This window comes from Eschscholzia californica, unplaced genomic scaffold (genome assembly GCF_041429995.1).
Source record: "Eschscholzia californica isolate CP2 unplaced genomic scaffold, dmEscCali1.0.p SCAF_6, whole genome shotgun sequence".
Taxonomy (NCBI): Eukaryota; Viridiplantae; Streptophyta; class Magnoliopsida; order Ranunculales; family Papaveraceae; genus Eschscholzia; species Eschscholzia californica.
In genome coordinates, this window is record NW_028238483.1 from 44509130 (window position 1) to 44529899 (window position 20770).

General features: G+C 35.8%; 4 protein-coding genes across 6 annotated transcripts; 3 read left to right on the forward strand and 1 right to left on the reverse strand.

Annotated features, from left to right (window-relative positions):
* Positions 1–1935: 1935 nt before the first annotated feature.
* Positions 1936–4024, forward strand: LOC147535500 (hydroquinone glucosyltransferase-like). The gene has a single exon (XM_086649295.1). The coding sequence runs from the start codon at positions 2169–2171 to the stop codon at positions 3639–3641; it is 1473 nt and encodes a 490-aa protein (XP_086505421.1). The 5' UTR covers positions 1936–2168; the 3' UTR covers positions 3642–4024.
* A 2309-nt stretch (positions 4025–6333) lies between these two features.
* On the forward strand, positions 6334–8028 carry LOC147535501 (1-acyl-sn-glycerol-3-phosphate acyltransferase). Its single transcript, XM_086650333.1, has 3 exons — positions 6334–6769; positions 7539–7556; positions 7652–8028. The coding sequence occupies exons 1-3, from the start codon at positions 6373–6375 to the stop codon at positions 7843–7845; spliced, it is 609 nt and encodes a 202-aa protein (XP_086506459.1). The 5' UTR covers positions 6334–6372; the 3' UTR covers positions 7846–8028.
* A 107-nt stretch (positions 8029–8135) lies between these two features.
* Positions 8136–11092, reverse strand: LOC147535502 (putative WRKY transcription factor 41). The gene is made up of 4 exons (XM_086650331.1): positions 11047–11092; positions 9502–10294; positions 9289–9417; positions 8136–9129 (listed from the first exon to the last, which is right to left on the reverse strand). Exons 2-4 carry the CDS (start codon positions 9789–9791, stop codon positions 8520–8522), a joined length of 1029 nt encoding a protein of 342 aa, XP_086506457.1. The 5' UTR covers positions 9792–10294; positions 11047–11092; the 3' UTR covers positions 8136–8519.
* A 5844-nt stretch (positions 11093–16936) lies between these two features.
* SIGE (sigma factor E) lies at positions 16937–20423 on the forward strand. 3 transcript variants are annotated; one of them, XM_086649604.1, is made up of 6 exons: positions 16937–17191; positions 18010–18768; positions 18893–19039; positions 19138–19374; positions 19555–19806; positions 19941–20423. In XM_086649604.1, exons 2-6 carry the CDS (start codon positions 18076–18078, stop codon positions 20136–20138), a joined length of 1527 nt encoding a protein of 508 aa, XP_086505730.1. In that variant the 5' UTR covers positions 16937–17191; positions 18010–18075; the 3' UTR covers positions 20139–20423. The 3 variants fall into 3 exon arrangements, with proteins under 3 accessions (XP_086505730.1, XP_086505731.1, XP_086505732.1); XM_086649605.1 differs by having other exon boundaries at positions 17072–17191; positions 18057–18768; XM_086649606.1 differs by lacking the exon at positions 16937–17191 and adding an exon at positions 17236–17962 and having other exon boundaries at positions 18057–18768.
* The last annotated feature ends 347 nt before the right edge of the window (positions 20424–20770 follow it).

Consider the following 20770-nt stretch of genomic DNA (forward strand, 5'->3'; position numbering starts at 1 on the left):
AAGTTTTTTTTTTGATGAAATATTTAACAAAAAGTTGGTGCTGGCATTTAAACTAAGAAAAGACCCATATTTAAGAGATACATCTACTAATAGATTTCCAACTAATTTTTTTTTGAAAGAGGTGTGTATCTAGTGAGGGGCAAAAAAAGAAAAAGTGAGGGGCAATAATATAGTCTACATTCCCAAATTCAATATGATTAGTACTACAATTAACCACTTAGCAGGTGCAAAAATCTATTTTCTTGTTTTGATTCTACCTTGTTAAAAAATTCACTCTAATGTAGTTAGCGAAAAAAAAAAACACCCAATAAATTGGGCAAAGGAGAGTTTTTCAGGTATTTTAAAGGCGCTTCTGCGCATTTTTATTGACGCGGCCTCTTAAATAAAATTTAGAAGGAGATCGTCTATACAATACCGTCAATAACATTTTCAGGACACACCTTTAAAATCAATCACCCCGCATATTATCATAGTATCAAAATTTATGGAACCATAATGATAATATTGGTTCCTGTCAAATTATGACTTGGTTCCAAAATAATAAAAGGGGTTATTTTTCAAATGATCTCTACTTTCGTAGTCCCTACTTTATCAAAAATATCCAGATGATCTCGTTTCTCCGTTATCGTCACATCACATGTACGCTAAATTATTTTTCCCTCTCTCAAAGCTACCTGATGCAAGGGCACCCGACGTGAAGACTTTTTCCACGACCAAACCGGGGCATGGGCCAACCGGCCATCGAGAGTAATTTTAGGAAGTTCCAATTTTAGTATGATTATTAGAGAATTTAGGTTTAGGAAATTATGTTATTTTAGTATTTCCAATAATTGAAAAGGTCCAGATTTGAGTCTAGTTATTTAGGCAGTTGCAGTATTTTAATTATTTAGGAAAGTCTAATTCAAGTCTATCTAGGAAAGTCCAGAATCCTATAAAAGGATATCTAGTTTGTCCATTATCCTCAGATTGAGAGAAAAACTCCTTTGAAGTTTTAATAAAGTTGAGTATTTAGAGTTATTTAATCTTTATTTTATCATTCTTATTTAGTTTATTCATCTCCTTTAATTCCGTTGCGTTTCTACATCACTACCCTTCCGTGTTGTCATCGCTCTCCTCCATCTCATCACCTTTCTCTGCCACGTCATCCCTCTCGCCACCTCATCATCTTCTCCGATAAGGTCGTCGACCGACAAAATTTTCCAGCGACCTTCATACTTTAAAATCAAAAAGTCAAAATGTTTTTTTTCGTTCTATCTCTTCTTCTCCTTCCTTCTTCATCTCTCTTCTTCTCTTTCTTCCTCTTCTTCTCTCTTCTCACTCTCTCTCTATTCTGGCGGAAAGGAGGAGCCATTTGCCTGCCGTCAGTCTAGGAAAACCAAACCGGAGAAGGTCTAGAAATCCCAAACCTTCGAAAGTCTGGGGTTTTCCAGACCGGCGACCGACGAAGGGCTCCCCCTTCGCCGGTCAGAATAGAGAAAAAGTGAGAAGAGAGAAAGAGAGAGAAATGAGAGGGAGAAAATGAGAGGAGGAGAGAGAAGAGAGGAAGGAGATGACGAGAGGGATGACGTGGCAGAGAAAGGTGATGAGATTGAGGGGGGAGAGATGACAACGGGGAAGGGTAGTTTTGGGAGAGGGAAAACGAATCTAACGGACATGTGACGGTAACGGAGAAACTGAGCCATCTGAATATTTTTGATAAAGTAGGGGGCTACGCGGGAAGCTGGTCATAAAGTAAGGGGTCATTTGGGAATAACCCCATAAAAAAGGGAATGACATCCATGGGTGTCACTCTCTCGTCATCAAAACGGCCGCCAAGAATGATTTGATTTCACCACCATTACATCAAAATCTCATCACCAATTCTTCTCCCCCTCTGGCTCTACTCTTATTTCTCTCTCTATAAAAACCCTTTCAAATCTCAACACCTTTTCTACAACAAAACTCATCCACCCCACGCCACCCCACCCCCTCTTCTTCTCCTACTTTTTCCATAACTCCCCTCAATTTCTAACCAAGCCCCACCCTCCTCATTCATTATCACCCAATTAACCACTTTCTCTCTCTCTCTCTCTCTCTTTATACTCTGCTGCTGGCTTCTTCTATATAAGTCCTGATTAATCATCTCATTCTTCTTATAACACACACAAACACACACAATTGTTTTCACCATGGAAGATACACTCAATACCTCCTTAGTAGTACAACAAACTTCTTCTCCACCTCCCCACATAATTATTCTTCCCAGTCCAGGAATGGGTCACCTCATCCCACTCGCTGAGTTTGCTAAACGACTCGTTCTTCAACCCCATAATTTCTCTGTTACTTTCACAATCCCCACTGACAATTCCTCCTCCTCTTCATCAATTAAATCACAGAAATCAGTTCTCGATTCACTATCCGCCACTACCATCAATTCCCTCTTTCTCTCTCCTGTTAATTTCGATGATCTTCCTAATGATGTTAAAATCGAAACTCGAATTTCACTCACTGTCATTCGATCACTTCCTTCTCTTCGCGAATCGTTCGAAATCATAACTTCAACTCACCGAGTCGTTGCCCTGGTCGTTGATCTATTCGGTACCGATGCTTTTGATTTAGCCAGAGAATTTAAAATCTCACCCTACATCTTCTTTCCATCAACGGCTATGACTTTATCTTTGTTCTTTCACTTACCCAAGCTTGATCAGATGTTGCACTCTTGTGAGTACAGAGATGTACCCGAACCGATTGAAATCCCTGGTTGTGTGCCGATTCATGGAAGCCAGCTTCTTGACCCTGTTCAAGACAGGAAGAATGAGGCATATAAATGGGTTCTACACCATGCCCTAAGGTATAATCTAGCTGAGGGTATTTTCCTTAATAGTTTCATGGATCTCGAACCCGGTCCAATAACGGCTTTGAAGGAGAGAAAACTTGGGTACCCGCCCGTTTACCCAATCGGACCGCTGATACGAACAGATCCAGACGCTGGGTCCGACGACAGGTCGGACTGTTTGAAGTGGTTAGATGATCAGCCACGTGGTTCGGTCCTATTCGTCTCGTTCGGAAGTGGTGGGACCCTCTCTTATGAACAACTTATTGAATTGGCTTATGGATTAGAAATGAGTGAACAAAGATTTTTGTGGGTTGCAAGAAGTCCTAGTGAAAAGGCTTCAAATGCTACTTTCTTTAATCCCCAAAGTATCAAGGACCCATATGACTTCTTACCAACCGGGTTTCTGGAAAGAACAAAAAATTTGGGTTTAGTTTTACCTTCATGGGCTCCTCAAATCCAAGTCCTAAGTCACGAGTCGACGGGCGGATTCCTAACCCATTGTGGTTGGAATTCGACCCTCGAAAGTGTTGTCCATGGCATACCCTTAGTTGCATGGCCCCTCTATGCAGAACAAAAAATGAATGCAGTTACGCTCGTAGAGGATCTCAAGGTTGCTTTAAGGCCTAAAGAGAGCGGAAACGGCTTGATAGGACGGGATGAGATTGCTAGGGTTGTTAAAGGTCTTATGGAAGGAGAAGAAGGAAAAGAAATTCGGAGAAGAATGCGAGATCTTAAGGGGTCTTCTGCAATGGTTTTAAGCGAACATGGTACCTCGTCAAAGTCACTTGCAGAAGTGGCAAATAAATGGAAGAATAAGAACATGTAATCTAGTTTCCAAAGAAAAAAAAAAGAAAGAAAGAGCACGCATATAGTGTGATCTTTATAGAATGTTATCCGATAGTCTTTTTTGCCTTCTTTCTTTCGCGATTGGAGTGTTAAGGGATTATGTTTGTAGATAACGGGGTCTATATGTAGTTTACTCTAGTGCGAAAAAGAATTTAGACCTAAAGAATTCTTCCCGCGGCTACATGATTAAGCCATCTTTCATCCAATTGTGGTTATATCTTAGGTTTTCAATTATATATCTATGTTGCAAAGGAGTCTTTTCTTGGGTTTATTAGGTGTATGTGGTAGTATAATGAGTTGACTATTTTTATCTATCATGTAATACTATAATACTAGCCTATTATATGTATATGTTTTTGTTTATATTTTGGTAATTGCAATCTTTATGAACAAAAACACACAAGATTGGCATTCACAGTGGAGAGAATCACAGAAGATTGAATTTGTGAGTGGTAGGGAGAGGGTTAGCTAAGGAAGGGTTCAGAGGTGGTTGTACAAGCAAGGCAAGGGGTCACAATTTAGTAGTAGTACTAGTAGTAGATAACTGAGTCCTGATAAGATAAACTTTTCAAAATGCACAAAAAGTAAAAAAAAAAAAATATACTTTTTCAACAAATGATGAACTTTTCATAAAAGTCAGTAATATTGAAAATGTTATGGCTAACATCAAGGCAGCAGCACCCACTTGACCATCTTGATTACAAAATTATTATTTCAACCTAAGTTTTTCTAAAACAAATATATACATAGACATCTATGAAGAGGAAGAAAAAGAAAGTTTATGCTGGGCTAGAAACTATCTAAGACAACACTATCTGACTAGTATATAATTTGTTAGAATTAATGGAATATCTAATTAAGTCAAAAGTGGTAGACTTTCTATTCTTACTAAACGATCACATCCGGTCGTGGAATATATGGGTTGATGATAATTGATTCTAAGGAATTTTGTATTCAAACAGATGTTAAATGGTTTTATTGTCGAATAAAAAATTATAATTGTGCAAGGCAATCAAACTGTTTCAACCTTCCAAAGATTGAAGAGATCTTTTATATAACTCAAAATTAACCATCTAATTGAGATCCAAACCTGGTTAACACTACTGTGAGCATCCCAAATGCAAAACTCAAAAAAAAAAAAAAACTCAAAATTGTCTTGTGTTTCAGTCCCACTTGAGATTCTTTTTCCTAGATGACATTATTAAGATCTCCAATTCAAAAGACGTCTCCAATGCAATACTCTCTACAAACTTAAGAATTACTTATATACCATTCCTAGATAGTTTTTTTAATCTAAATATTGAGTAAACAATTGAGATCTTCAAGAAAAAACAATATTGAGTTTTTTCTTGAGACAGGTAATGATTAGATGTTGTCATACCATTTTAAAACTGAAATTAAATTATGTAATTGAGAGAATTTTTTGTAAAAAACTCAAAATGTCCTCGGTGACACTTAAGATATTTCAATTCTAGTCTTACATCGGAAATGCTCTAAATCAGGATTCCCTATGAGTTTGAAGTGGAAAATCTTAACATTATTAGGTGGGCGATCTAATGAAGAGAGCTAGATTAGTCACTCCAACCCATTATTAGTGGTAGGTTCATGGAGTTGGTAGGTGGAAAGCATACTTTGAAAGGTAAAAATTCACTTTCACCACATTTTAAAATTGATCTTTATGGAGTATATCTTATCTTTTGTTATCAAAATTAAATTTCATGCAGGAAAGTCTGAGTTTAGTTTGAATGACAAATAAATCAAACTAAACATTAAATGACAAAATGCTAATCCACAAGGAATGAAATTTCCACCCACACCATTCTATGGGAAAAGAAGCTTCCACCACTACATACTCCTAATAATTGCTTTAAAATTAATTGTGGATAACATAGTAATAGAAGTTTAATGGACAACCCACCATCAACACTACCACCACCAATATATATCATGCATTTCCACTCTCTCCAATCTTTCTTAAGTCAAAGACTCATTTAATCATTAAGCCACTTCATGTATATATGCTTCAAATATATAACACCAACGTATCTAGTATTTAGATATATTTAGGTTGTCCAAATTTTAAGAGATGGGCACTTGATATTCTTAAAAAAATAGAACCAAGAGGAATATTTATCACACAACTCCATACAGTAAGGAGATGTTTAGTTTATGTCGTTCGCGAGAGTGTTCAGAGTCTGACCTATAACTGTACTCTCAAATTCAATAAGTACCGAAACTTGCGGTGGGCAACAAAACCTGGTACAATATCATTATGGCAGGGGCACAATGTGCTTGCATAGATGGTTAGACGAATCGTGTGTCTTTGCCCATATTGAGGCCTTTTTGGTGAGATCGTGGAACCTTAGCCAAATACAAACTCCTGTACCAGTTGGTTTGGGTCTAGGGTGCTAAAAGCGTAGACAAATCGACAATTGATAAGACTTCGAGCGTCACATTCTCAATCCATCTAAACACATTGCCACTGAGGTACTCTTTTCATGTTTGATTACCTTCATTTACATGTGAATCATATTTAAACTTTAGCAAAAATAACGAAATAATGATGGTGTCTCTAAAACCTCCCAAAATGCCATTTTGTTGTGAAAAAAGAAGTCTGAGGTGCCCTTAGAGATGAAATGGACACGAACATGATCGAAGGGAAAACCTTATCGTTTAGTAGTCATGAGAAGTTGGGAACCACCCAAACAAAAATGATTAACATTTGCTTGAATCCTCCTCCTCCTCCTCTCTACTCTAAAACTTCATCATCATCACTCTTCTTCTTCTTCTCCAATTTTCTTGGTTACTCACAACCTCACCACCACCATTATCAACCACAAGATAGAAAACAGAAAAGAGTAGTTGATAAAAGGGGGGGAAGATTTAATATTAGAGGGAGAAAGAGAATACTAATAAATTGTGGGTTCTTACCAGTTGATCCATGGGCACCAACAACAAATATTGATTCTCAAAGCATAGCTTCACAACTATTTGCTGCTTCTCTATTTCCATACCTAGGTTTTTTATATTTCATCACCAAATCTAAGTCTGCCCCTAAGCTTACTCTCTTTGGCTTTTACTTCTTACTTGCTTTTGTTGGTGCCACCAGTAAGTTTCATTTCTTCATCTTATTTTTTACTTATGTTTTTTTTTTTAATTGACAGTAATCTCCCCCCCTCCCATTGTTTGGGTTGTCTCAAAAAGTTTTGATGTTCCCTCCGTTTATGACAGTCCTTTCTGGATTGATGGAAAACTGTATCATTCTAATGTCACGCCATCTCATATAACACCTGATATCTTTGAGTAATGCTACCTAGAGCACACTCTAGGCAGAAATCCTACTGTGATTCGCAGTACAGTGGATAATAATCATTAAGAGCACGATTCACGGCAAGCTATAAAGATTTCTGCTCAGAGTCTACTTTGTTTATCTTGTTCCTTAGCATTTTCCAATATCTTTCTTCAACGTCAGACGTTTAGTCATTCGAGACTCCTTTTCCAAGTCCCCACCCATCCACTAGACAACTACTAGCTCGGGGTACCATGTTAGAGCTTATTGGATCAAACTCTCTTTGAAAACCTTTCGAGAAGGATTGGCCAATGTTTATCAGACTTTGGAAATTCTAATGCCCCAACGATGTGGGGTAGTGCTAATAATTTGTATAACTAATTCATTTACAATGGGTTTACACCCCTTTAATGCTTGTTGGTTTTAAGTGCACCAATCTAGAACTCTACCATCGTAACCCTTTGAATTTCAATACATTTAATCGGTCGTAAGCTAAAATGATTGTACTCATCGAGCACTAACTTAAAATCTACTGATTCATTTTTCTTGTGTTGGTTTTGGAATGGACAACGCCATTACTCTGAATAGTTCCTGCTGGAATTTATGGTAAGTTATCTTCAGTAAGCTTTCTCCATTAAAAGTGCAGGATTTTTGTTCATAACTACTTATCTGCAAATTGTTTTGCTTGGAATTTGGTGCAGCAAAAGTGAATTATGGTACTAACTTAGCTAATGTTGATTGGCTTCATGGTGGAGCTGAATCACTACTTACTCTTACCAACTTGTTCATTGTAATGGGATTGAGGGGAGCTCTAAGAAAAGAACAGGATAAAAATGATGAAAGCACAAATGAAGTTGTTTCTACTATCATCAAAGAAAACAAGAAATCACAGTGATTGGATTGATCTAAATCGTAACATTCGAGTGTCCTTTTATTGCAGTAACCACGGGGCACCACCCAACTGCGCGGCCAGAAGAAGAAAGAAGATTCGATGTGTTTCTAATTATGTACACTGTATTTCTAACTTTGTAAAAAGTATCTATCTATCTATCTATCTATCAAATGTGTTAAGTTTGTGGTCATCTTACTCAAAACCAATTGGCAATGAGTGGAGAGGACCTAAACATTATATTCTTGGTTGCTAGATCACCTTTCTCCCATGTGAGACTATTCTCAGAATATATACATATGAAACGGTCGTAATGGTGTGTGTTCTTGTTATGAAATAATTGGATAAAGTGACATCGTTTATAGACAATCCTCTAGATCACTGAAATATATAACAAACGACTCGGGCTACAAAAAGATCTATAAATTTAAAAGAAAGAACTCTCAAAGTCTGACAAACCTTAAATTTAACATTTACAAGGAAGCAAAACTCGTACTCATCGTCAACAACCTTTGGTTGGAGCAGTTACCAAGTTGGTTTCCATCCTCTAGGTCAAGGGTTCGTGACACGGAGTCGTACCCCTTAAAGAGTGCTGACATTTCAAATAAAAAGAAAAGCTCCTACTTATTAGGCTTACACGGATTAACAGGTGTTTGATTACCTTGGACATATTCTACATGTTAGCTGAAGAGAGGAGTAGAATCAAATGGGAATTCCAAATCGAAATCTATTGGAAAATCCAAATCCAAGTCTAGAATTGGTGAGTTCGAAGCCGAAGTCATACCTGAAATAATCTCATTAAGATCAGGATCTGAAGTTTGTATATTCTGGCCTGTAAAATTGTTCATTCTATGAGCAGGAGAGAAGTAGTTCGATTCAGAATTAGTCGAAGTTGACACGAACGAAGGAGAAGAAGAACTACCGATGAACTTGTTGTTATTAGGTTTGAAAGAAGATAAGATACTAGTTTCATTTTGTAATGAACTTCTGCTGATTGGCGAAAATGTTGGAAAAGAAAAGGAAGAAGTGAACTCTTGGTTGTAAAAATCCTCTGTTTTAACTTCCAATCCTGTTTGAAAATTTAAAAATGTCTCTTGTGGTTTTCTCTTCTTTTGATTTTGGTCTTGCTGTTTCTTTGGTGTTTGTGCTTGTTTAATATCTGATTCTTGAATACAAGTGTGTTTTCCCCGATATGTAACCGTAAAGAATGATGGGTCTTCGTCGGATCTTTGAACTTGTTTCAGGGCTAAACACCCTTGAATGTTACGATGACTGCATCTATAGTAGCCTCTGCGTATCGTAATACAATCTAGTTAGAGAAAGAAAAACACAACATTTGTGGGTTTGTTTGGGTTGAATCAATACTCATTTGTTATTCACACTACCTACTACTAACTATCATATACTATATAGTTTCTAAATTCTAAGGAAGAAGTAGTAGAGTCTTACCTTGGGTGGTTAGCTCCAAGGATGTCTTTCTGTCCATATTTCCTCCAACTATATCCATCATCTACAGGCCCTTCCATACCCAACTCGGCTCGTACACGAAATTGTTTAGTCCATCTTGGCATTGTTTTCCTGCAAAGTTAAAGTTAATTAAACACATGAGTATATATGATAAAGGAATTTTAGTCCTAACTATATGTATGTATACACATATACCTTTTTTTGGATTTGTCTCCAAGTTCAAATTCGAAATCACTTCGTGGGCTGCCGGTGATCATAGAACGCGGCGAGTCCGTTGTCTGGCCGGTAAATTGAGGTTCAACATATGAGTTTAGCATGAAAATGGACTTATCAAAGGAAGATTGTAGTTTTGTTAATAAAAGTTGGCCTATAGAAGAAGAAGAAGAAGAATCAATATGCATTTTGAGTTGGATTAGTAACTCCTTCCCTTGAGTCAACTCATTGATGATCAATGAATTTTGATCTAAATCTTGGGTATTCTCCATTTTGAGACAGAATAGTCAATAAAGTAGAGATTGAAGAATTGAATTTATCTCTTAAGATGAAAGATCTTGGGATTATAAATTAAAGTTGTTGAAAAATAGAAATGGGTAAATTTTGATTTTGTGTGAGATTAGAATTTGATGAGTTGATAAAAACAGAGGACAAAAAGATACTAGTATTTAAGGAAGGGGGGAACTCTCCTCCTCCTCCTACCAGAAACCGAGTATTTTTTCTTCCCTACGACTGAGTGAGTAGTAGGATTAGTTTTCAGATAAATAAATTAAGAGAAAAAGGGTGAAAACAGAGCAGCTAAGAATCTTCAGACGACCTTCTTCCATGTTTAGTACTTTAACAATCCATCCATCCATCCATATGGGATTTTAAAAATTGAAAAATAATGATGTCATGTTGGTGACATCATCACCTTACGTTGTCTCTGATTTGTATGGACTACCTATTTCTCAAATACACGTGGCAACACCCCCGGGTGATTATATTATTTTTCCTGAGTTAATTCCTATTTGGCCCCCTACTTTGTGACCAGCTTCCTTTATGGACCCTTATTTTCTGTAAATTCAAATATGACCCCCTTTTTTGATGTAAATGTCCTAACTACCATTCCTTTAAATATTTTTTCAAAATAAAATTAAAAATAAAACTTTAATTCTACCTCATTTCCCTCTCCACCATACATCTCTCTCTCTCCACCTCACCTCTCTTTCCAACTCACCTCTCTCTCCAACTCACTCCTCTCTCTCTCTCTCCAACTCATCATCACCTTCTCCGACAAAGGTCGCCGACCGGAAAAAAGTGACCGACTCCGGCGAAGGAAAACCCCCTCCGCCGGAGTTTTTAGAGAGAGAGACGAGAGAAAAAAAAAATTGAAGGTCGCCGGCCTGAAAATTTTCCGACAGGCGACGCTCTTCGGAGAAGGTGATGGTGAATTGGAGAGAGAGATGAGTGAGTTTGGAGAGAGAGAGAGGTGAGTTGGAAAGAGAAGTGAGGTGGAGAGATAGTTGAGGTAGAGAGAGATGTTTGGTGGAGAGGGAAATGAGGTGGAATTAAGGTTTTATTTTTAATTTTTTTTTGAAAAAGTATTTAAAGGAAGGGTAGTTGGGACATTTACATAAAAAAAAAGAGTCATATTTGAATTTATAAAAAATAAGAGGTCATAAAGAAAACTGGTCACAAAGTAGGGGGCCAAATATGAATTAACTTTTTTTTTTTTATTTTAACCCATGGCTTTATAATTTTTACTAGTTAATAATAATTATCCTTTCAACAAAAAAAATAGAAGTTAATTATCCCAGTGTTCTTTCAACAAAATTTTATTAGATAGTAAAGTTTGTTTTAAAAAAGTTGATCAAATTGTCCACACATTTATGTTGGTTCAAACTGATGTTACTTCAAGTAATATATTTTCTCAAATACAATTTTCTTTTCCTTTTTGAAAGATCCTACTTTCTTTTTCCTTGTAAAGATTGATTCTTACTGAAAAATGCTTTGTTACAGATCTACATTAGTAAAATCACTTATGAAAATATACATAATTAAGTGAAACACTAGGTGAGTTTTCATATCTAAAATATCTTCATGTGTATTTTTCCAACCTTGAATCTTACAAAATTACAACTTCTACTCGTTGATCTATCAGTTTTAACAAAAGTTATGTTGTTTTGGACATTTAACGGAAAGAAGAATAAACTTGGGTATAAATGAGATAGGTTTAGGAATTTACATAAACTACAAAATCCAAGAGATCCCATATTCAATTTCGAGATGGGGTGAAATATGATTATTGAATCTGGGTTATTAAATGTATAAATAACAATAATAATAAGTTTTCTCAAAAAGAAATATTAATAAATTCGCCGGCCTATAGGTTTATTGTTGTTGGGTTTTAGACCCCTTTAATTATTGGTCTAACTTAGGCAGTTATCGTGCTTATCCGATTTTGATGATGTATCAATACCTTGTAATGACTAACGTAGATCGTAGTCGCTTTCTGAAAAAAATGAATCTATATGTCTCATCGGATGACTTTAAGGCCATGTTTGGCGCACGGAAGTCACGTGGGTACGGAATGTGATTATTGAGAACAACAACCCCAGAGGGGGAGGGAGGTGTGATTCATATTCTCAAAAATGATTTAGTTTAATTTATATGGACAATATTATCCTTAATAAAATATTAGAATGACTAATATTAAAGTCGTCCTTCACATAATATTTTAACTTAAAAAATGAAAAACCTAGAGTTTTAGCCATCATAATAAGAACTCTCTCACTCGAATGTAACTCTCTCTCTCCCTATCTCTAGTTTTTTTTTCTTTCAATAATGATAGAGAACAAGAAAATCCAGACATACTCTAGGCATACATCCTATGTGGCTTGCTGTGATTCGTTGTCTAGTGAATTAGAATCATCAAAAACACGAATAACGGCAAGCCACATAGGATGTGTGTCTAGAGTATGTTTGGATTCTTGTTCTCTATCATTATTGTTTTTCTTATCTCTCGTTCTTTGTTCATTCAAATCGATTTCATAACTTTTAGAAAGAAAAAATGTAGTCGAGATCTTTATTTATTTTCAATAAATCTTTAAATACAACTTAAATTTGTTTATCGCGATACTATTTCATATCTAACATTTAAATAAATAATACTGATTAAATTATGTACAACAAAGTTGACCTATAATTTATGTAGTTTATGTAAAATGACGTGACAAAATTTTATAGAAGTTTACATTCCTATTCCTATACAAGCCAAACACTAAGTTAGGAACGGAATTCTTGGTCATACCAAACATCAAATTAAAATAATCTTACTCTTAAAAATGGCATTATGAGAATTTGATTCCCATGAATCACATTTCATTCTCGCGCGCCAAACATGACCTAAGGGTCTTTGTACTATAACCCCTGGCACTCAAAATATTTTTTAGATAGTTTTTATTTTTTTTGAAAATATTTTTTAGATAGTAGTTATTGAATTTATTTAATCGATGATGTAATATGTCCGCGACAAATCCATGTTATATAATGATGTAATGACTCTTGAATCTATATCAAAACAAATATTGTAACGGCAATTACGACTTTTTTTTGGTAAAAACAGCCCTTTGTTAATGATGTATATTTTGTACTCTTTTTAAAGTCTTGTGCGCAAGGGCGAGCTAGGATTTTAAGCTAGTCCGGACTAGCCTAAAATTACTTCAAAGAGCAAATTTTTTTACGGGGCTAGGATTCGGTATCATAATCTTAGGTGCGTTGGCCATAAGAAGAAACCACCCGGGCTGCCAGTCAACTATGTCAATTGTAGCACATATACAGTACAAGCACCCAACATTTGATCCTGGCTTCAACCAGGGACCGCCCTTGCTTGCGTGCTCTTTGTCATTTTTACCGGAAATACTTCATTTGTATAATAATATAACACACATGATAGTTTATTATAGTGACAATTTTCCCATAAAAATTTGATTTTAACTTGTCAAGTAGAATGAGCGAGCAAGTGAACCTGTCAAGTAGGAAATACTAACTTGCAACAAAAAAAAAAAGGTAGGAAAGACTAGGTGTAGTAAAATCAAACAGTTTATATCATTTTAAACTAAGCACCGCGTATTATTTAACTCAAATTGATTTTCGTAAGAATGTCCTAATTGGTTTACTCGTTTGTTAGAATAGACAAGGAAGTTTCTCTAGAAAACTTGTAGTAGTATTTTAAGACTTTGTTCATAAAGTAGGATTTTGGAGAGGATTAAGCAAATCTAGTCATTGGGTTAGTTAGTTATAATAGTTCCCCTTGACTAATTATGTCCCTTAAGTGATCATGGTCATTTCTAAAGAGGGGTGAGGGGTAATAAGTTTGATATTCTATGTGGACTTCACCTTAATTTGTAACTAAATCAACCCACATGCAACTTCATTTAGATGTGATGATGATCATGGGAGATATTATTTGAAGTTGGGGGACAACTTCTTATTTGTTGGCAAATTAATCAAGGTACTATATATAATCAGATTAATTAATTAATTAATGTATGTATTAAATTAAACATTGATAATGTTAAGTAGTATTGTAATCATACAGAAGAGTACTCTTATCTGTCTTAAGCAAGTTGTTACTTGTTTATGCAAACGAACTTAGATATTTTCCGTTTTTGGAAAAAAAGAAATACACGTGGTAGTAGAGCCCATAGTCCACTCTAGGGGTGGGATTTTGGCTCGGAAACCCGGAACCCACCCACGACCCCGAGTTCGAAAGGTCCGTGACCGTCCGATGCCCGAATCGGTCTGTACCCGCCCGACCGAAAGATCTTAAGCGGACGGACGCGGGCATAGGTCCCTACCCGGTGGTCCGACCGGTCCGCCCGCTTATATAGTCCGTCCGACCGAACCCGTCTACACTCGTCCATTTATCCTACCCGTTATACCCGACCACGTATATGATTGATTTTAAGCCTTTAGATTTGTAGAGTTAGCTACAACCATTAGATATCAAGAGTAAAAATAAATAACCCTAGAAATCACTTTTCTTAATCTTGTCTTCGTTGTTCTACTTCTCTAGTCTCTATCTCCTCCAAAATCTCAATATCTCATCAATAACCCGAGAATCCACAATAAACCGATCGTAATCAATGAGAAAAAGCATAGAAACCGATCATAATCCATAAGAAATCTCAATGCTTATCTTGTGATTTTGAATCCATTTACTTTTTAGAATTGTAAAGTGGGAGTTTATAAAGTTGTATTTAGCGACTAAACATTTTTTATTTCGAATAAAAGTTTCTTTATCTATTCATTAGTGACTGGTGTTCGTCCGACTGATACCCGGTTTGCCCGATTATCAAAACGGTCACGGACGGGCACTTTGTTGGAGGAAAATCCGAAATGTCCGCCCGTTTTCCGGATGTCCGAGTGGACACTTAGGACTCATGTTCGTTCCACACGGACCGGTTGAGTTAGTGTCCGTTTCCCGCCCGTACCGATTCCCACCCCTAGTCCACTCTACGGGGAATGGGGGATAAGGTTTATTCCTCCAAAATCAATTAGCATATATATATATATATATATATATATATACATATATTAGACCTCCTTCACTCTTTAATAATTTTCTAAACAAAGCAAATGCATCTCTCTTTTATTTATTGGCCCTACACTCTACTTTCCCATTTCAGGAGAGTTTGATCGGGTGGTACTTCTTACAGAGAGACATCCACAAATGAATGTGATGAACTTTATAAAATTTAGTTCTTGAAGTAATTTTTTGTAAGACTCTAGATGTCTCAACTTTATGCATGGAGAACGCACAAGCAGCACAACTATCTAATAATACTCTCCTACAAAAATTACTCCGATAGAAAGAATTAAGATGCACCCATTATGCATATGTATGATATGTACCTCTTCTGATCTTGAACCAACATGATTGTAACAATTAATGCATGGAAGAGATAGATTAAAATAGAATTTTAGACCCCACATATGCCTAGCGCAAGTGTGAGAACCATATAATTTATTCGTTACGGACTTTTAATATTTCATATAATTAACAATAAATTAAATGATTAATTTCTAAGTATAATTGCCTCATAAGCTAAAAAGAAATTAATGACGTGGAAGCAGTGTATCTCATAAACTCATTCATGTAGATGTTGGCATGTAGAAAAAATGTAGGACTGGTGCCAACAGTTCATCACGGAAGAAAGGATCGAGCCGCATGTCCGATAAAATGGTTGTTGCTATCTGCTCCTATAACGAATCATTGAGTTAACTACACTAAATACACATGGGTTCTAGGACCTCATAATGACCTTTAAAAGTCCATTTGTGACTCATGTAGTCATGTAGATGATCTATCACTGAATCAAGACTTCAAATATAAAATTTCATATCATATCTTTATAATGTATCAATATAATATTATAAAATCTACTAAAAATGGAAGTTTTTTGTCCAAAGAAAAAGATTACAAAGTTTGTGATATATATATACACGCTCAATAACGCGCATTCATGTCTCAAAGGAGAAGGTGTCTTGTAACTTCATGAGAATGACGAAACTATCCGTGTATTTGTCAACATGGTCGTCACAATTGAGAAAAAGTCAGACAAATCTAGTTTTTGTCTTCTTACTCATTTTTTTTATTTATAAATTATTAAACATATATTGTTAAGATTATCTAGATTTCTTATTTTAACATAAATTTATAATAATATTTAAAGACAAGTTTTCTGTATGGATACATCTGATAGTTCACACCAGACAATGCAATGTTGACTATATATATATATATATATATATATATATATATATATATAGGCTTGTATTTAATTATATATTTTGATTAAAAAAATCTATAGATTAAAGGGTTGAATTCAGATTAACAGGAATTGAAATGTAAGGATTAAATGTACCTACCTTCCTTCATCTCACTCAAAATTCTTCATTATTGTCATTTAGTTGAACAACATAAGAAAATATAACATAAATAAAAAAAAATGCTCAGTACTCACGAAGAGATTATGTCTAGAATTCTCCAATAATCCTAAAACTAGTTCTGGTTTATGCCTATAAACTTAACACCGTGGTAGAACTAGAATCATATATAAGAAGTCTAACAGCATATTGCTTACGTATTCGTACGCCAACCAATATAAGGTTCTAGCTAGTCGTTAAGGACCAAAGAACGTCATACATGAAAGTACTTCCTTTTTTTTGTTCTTTCAAATTAAAAATAATACAGTAGGTAAGATTTTTTGTTTATTGTAATTTGATTTTAAGATTGATATCCATAAAACATAATATACTGCTTTAGGCAAAATTAAATATGACGTCACATGTTGGACGTTATCATTTGGAGGTGCGATCAATATACTATTATTAGGTATCAATATCAAGGGAGATGGAGTTGCAACAAAAAATAAATATCAATTAATGGAGTGGAGGGTGTCAATTGAACATGGCTTGGGCTTAGGGCTGTTGTCGGCCCAGAAAAAGCCTCTCATGGCCCGACCTTAAACTAGCCTTGCCGATTAACCAGGGGCCAAATTTTGTTGTGTCTATAGAAACCAACCACGTGTCTTTAAAATAACCAATCATCTAAGACATTATAAAATCTCCACGTCAGAATTTCAAAATTAGACCACGTCACTTCAACCCTTTGAGTTTCAGTCATCCAACTAACTAACTACGTGTACTTTTCCTGTGACGTTGGATCTGATATTATTGTCCGTCGATCTCAAAGTGAAAGCTTGTGGTTACCAAAAAATTCCATGTTTTTACAAATTCTCTTCTCTTCTCTTCTCTTCTATCTCACTTACCAAAAAAAATCATTCTCAACAAAAAAGAAAAAAAAAAAAACCCTCAAAATCTCTTACAAATTTGATCGGAAAAGGTATGAAATTTCTTATTTTCTCTCTCTCTCTCTGGAATCAAAGCAGAATTGGCGGTACTTGTAGTTTTAATGTTGTGGACAAGAAAAATTCAATCATCTTTCATTTTTCTTTGAAATCTCTACTACTTTCATTTATGGAATGTTATGAACTTAATAGAAATTTGTGTTTATTTAGAACTAGGGTTTTGTTTAATATCAATTGAAGTTTCAAAAATTTAGATGGTAATTGATTAATATGTTTTTGTTTATAAGGGGGGGAGTTGAGTTGAATGTGGTTTTAGAGCTGAACTGATTGATGCTCCTACTTTCTAATTTGATTCAGGGAATGGAAGGGGGGAAAGAGTATTCGAATTTTGTGATCTCATTGAATATCTAGCTAGTATGTTGGGTAGAGAGCAATTCTAAAAAAGAACTAAACATATTCGAAATTGTGCTGATCCAATTTCACATTGTTTTTTGACATCTCACTCACTCTGGCCTAATCCTCCCACCCTCTCTATGTTAGGGTTTCACCGAGTTCATTACTTCATCCCTCTCGGCTTCATCTGAGAAGCTATATCTAACGAGGGTTTTGCCTCTTCACAAATATGGGGTAGCTATCATGACAATAGTCCCACATGGAAAAAAAGAGTATGGAAAATAATATATAGGTCCTCTCCATTCACTACCAATTGGTATTGAGTCGGATGAACACAAACTTAAAACAGTTAGAATTATCATGTTGATTTCCAATTATGAACTAAGCGTGTCGGTTTTGGTCATTAAAGTCAGGTATTCTTCTCCACCCCATTGTACTAAATAAATCATGATTTTTGCAGGTTTCGTTACTGAGTAAGATCTCATTCATCACTTGTTCTGTTGTTAGATTCTTAATATAGCTTGGAATGGGAGTTGTGACTGTTTCTAGTTCGGCCTCTCGAGCTATACTAAAATTGAGTGAGAAATTTTCCGCCCATTACTCCCCATTGAAGAGACCATTGATCTTGGCCTTCAAAACAGATAAAAAGAAGAACGCTTTGGTTACACCTGAGGAACCACTTCGATTAACCATAGACGACCCTAAAAAGTCTAAAAAACTAAGGAGGTTAAATAAGCCTATAAAACGAGTTAAAGCTGTCGCAGTCGATGAAGCTCCTTCTTGCAATATAGGCTTGGATTATAATGAAGCGGCAGCAAAACTTGAAGATATTTACAAGCTTAGCACCACAACCGACATTTCTGATTTAGAGGATATTGGTAGTGCGGTGAGGACAGATCGTCGAAAGAGAAAGAAAGCGGGAGAAGACACTAAGAAAAGTGAAAGCGGAAGAACCGATGAAGTAGTGAGGAACAATAAGAACAAGGTCAAAAGGTTGAGTCTTGCTGATAGAATTGCTTCTAGAAGGAAGAAGGAAGTGGGAACAGAAATGAGTCGGTGGAGTGAAGAAAATGTCAAGGGTAGGGACATTGAGAGGCTTGTTAGGGAGTATTCTGTCTCAATCGATCATGTCAGTATGGATTGGAAGAAAATGAAGATACCTCCAGTTCTTCCTTCTTCTGAACATGCTTGGTTGTTCAAGTTGATGCAACCCATGAAGGTATATATATACTTATTTTCATTTCTAATTCAGTTCTGGTAGAATTGTTAGGTTGTTGCTAAAATGGAATAGACCATTTACAGAAAAAAGGAAACAACATGAACTAAAATATGTTTCTTTTCAGGCACTCCTCCAATTGAAGGAGACGTTGCATAAAGACTTCGAGAGAGAACCCACTTTTCATGACTTAGCAGCTGCAACGAATACGAGTTTAAATGAAGTTAAAAAGCATATAATAGTTGGTCAATCCGCAAAAAACAAGTTGATCAAGGTACTATTGGTCTTAGTATTTACATACATATTATGAAGCTTGTTTTGGAGGAGTTCCTTTGCAGAAATACTGATTATTCTTATCGGAAAAAATTGCAGCACAATCTCCGGCTAGTGTTGTTTGCAATCAATAAATACTTCCAAGAGTTCGCTAATGGTACTAAATTTCAAGACTTATGCCAAGCGGGGGCAAAGGGTCTAATCATAGCTATTGATCGTTTTGAACCGAAACGGGGGTCCCAACTGTCGACATATGCTTTGTTTTGGATTAGGCATTCAATAATGCGATCTTTAACACTTTCAAGCTTTACACGTGTATCATTTGGCCTTGAATCGGTAACTAGTAACTTCTTATATATATATATATATGCTTTGGTTTCAGTTATTTTGCTAGTCTCTGGTTAATGATATTATTCAATTATGATTTATTTGAATGAAGATTTATATCATTAACGTTAGCCAAAATCATATTTAATGGTTAGATGAGTCGTATTATCTGAACCACTTACTGTGCAGGTCAGAGTAGAGATCCAAAGAGCAAAGTTACAGTTGATGTTCGAGCTTGAGAGACTACCGACACAGGAAGAAATTATACAAAAGATACGAATTTCTCCTGAGAGATACCATGAAGTAATGAGGGCTTCTCAACATGTCTTCTCGCTCCATTCTAGACATGCAATTACACAAGAAGAGTTCATCAATGGAATTAAGGATGATAGTGATAAACAGAGCCAACCTGCCCTTCTCCGTCTTGCTGTTGATGATGTGGTAATTATCTAATCTTAATCCCGTACAAGAAAAAAATCTAATTGAAGCCCTCAAATTTTTTTTTCCTTGATTGCTCGAACAACCTTTGTTTGTTAACACTAAGAAATGGTTTCTACATGATTTTATGTCTTCAGCTTGACTCGCTCAAACCGAAAGAGAATTTGGTGATCAGACAAAGGTATGGACTTGATGGAAAAGGTGATCGAACGCTAGGAGAGATTGCAGGGAACCTAAACATTTCAAGAGAGATGGTTCGGAAACATGAAGTGAAAGCACTAATGAAGCTCAAGCATCCCGCTCGAGTCGACTATCTTCGCAGATATATCTTCTAAACCTTAAACACTTTGAATTTCCGTTATAATCTCAGGATGGAAGAATCTCGTGTCGTGCGTCATCCTCCGGTATGTGTCCATATACTCAGTTATACTGATATGTATCATACTTTTGCTTACTACTACTAAACATTCGACGATATATACAACTATATCATAAGTTCATGTTTAAAGATAATTGTTGTATACAAAATGTAGGTGGGTTGTAATACATGGTCTCTGTATTGGAAGTGGATCTTATACGTAGATTATAATGTATATAAGGAATTTCTTTTTTGGAGCAAATATGTATTCGTTAATGCGATAAATGAACTATATATATCGGTTGCTTTTTCTTTCATTATAGTATATGATTGCTCTGCAATGGCTATCATACATATCAACAAACAAAAAAAATGCCCATCATACATGGTTCATTGCCAGGCCCATGTGGTTCATTGCCAGGCCCATGAGCCCACGAAGCTCTCCATACAATACTGATCCAATTGTTCATTGTCGTGCACGTCCAGCCCACTCATGGTGAAGTGTGATTCATAGTCTTAACCAGACCTAAATAAGAATCAACCATCCATCAAGAGTGAAAATGTCCATAGGAGAGAGAGAGAGAAAGAAAGTTGACTCTAAACTGAAGA

Excerpts from the sequence above, each read along its gene's own strand:
- LOC147535500 (XM_086649295.1), top strand. The coding sequence starts at position 2,169 with ATGGAAGATACACTCAATACCTCCTTAGTAGTACAACAAACTTCTTCT.
- SIGE (XM_086649604.1), top strand. The coding sequence starts at position 18,076 with ATGGGAGTTGTGACTGTTTCTAGTTCGGCCTCTCGAGCTATACTAAAA. Across the intron at positions 19,040-19,137 it reads CAAAAAACAAGTTGATCAAG|CACAATCTCCGGCTAGTGTT; the intron begins GTACTATTGGTC and ends AAAAAATTGCAG. Across the intron at positions 19,375-19,554 it reads TATCATTTGGCCTTGAATCG|GTCAGAGTAGAGATCCAAAG; the intron begins GTAACTAGTAAC and ends CTTACTGTGCAG.
- LOC147535501 (XM_086650333.1), top strand. The coding sequence starts at position 6,373 with ATGATTAACATTTGCTTGAATCCTCCTCCTCCTCCTCTCTACTCTAAA.
- LOC147535502 (XM_086650331.1), bottom strand. The coding sequence starts at position 9,791 with ATGGAGAATACCCAAGATTTAGATCAAAATTCATTGATCATCAATGAG. Across the intron at positions 9,418-9,501 it reads GGAGACAAATCCAAAAAAAG|GAAAACAATGCCAAGATGGA; the intron begins GTATATGTGTAT and ends TTAACTTTGCAG. Across the intron at positions 9,130-9,288 it reads CTTGGAGCTAACCACCCAAG|AGGCTACTATAGATGCAGTC; the intron begins GTAAGACTCTAC and ends TACGATACGCAG.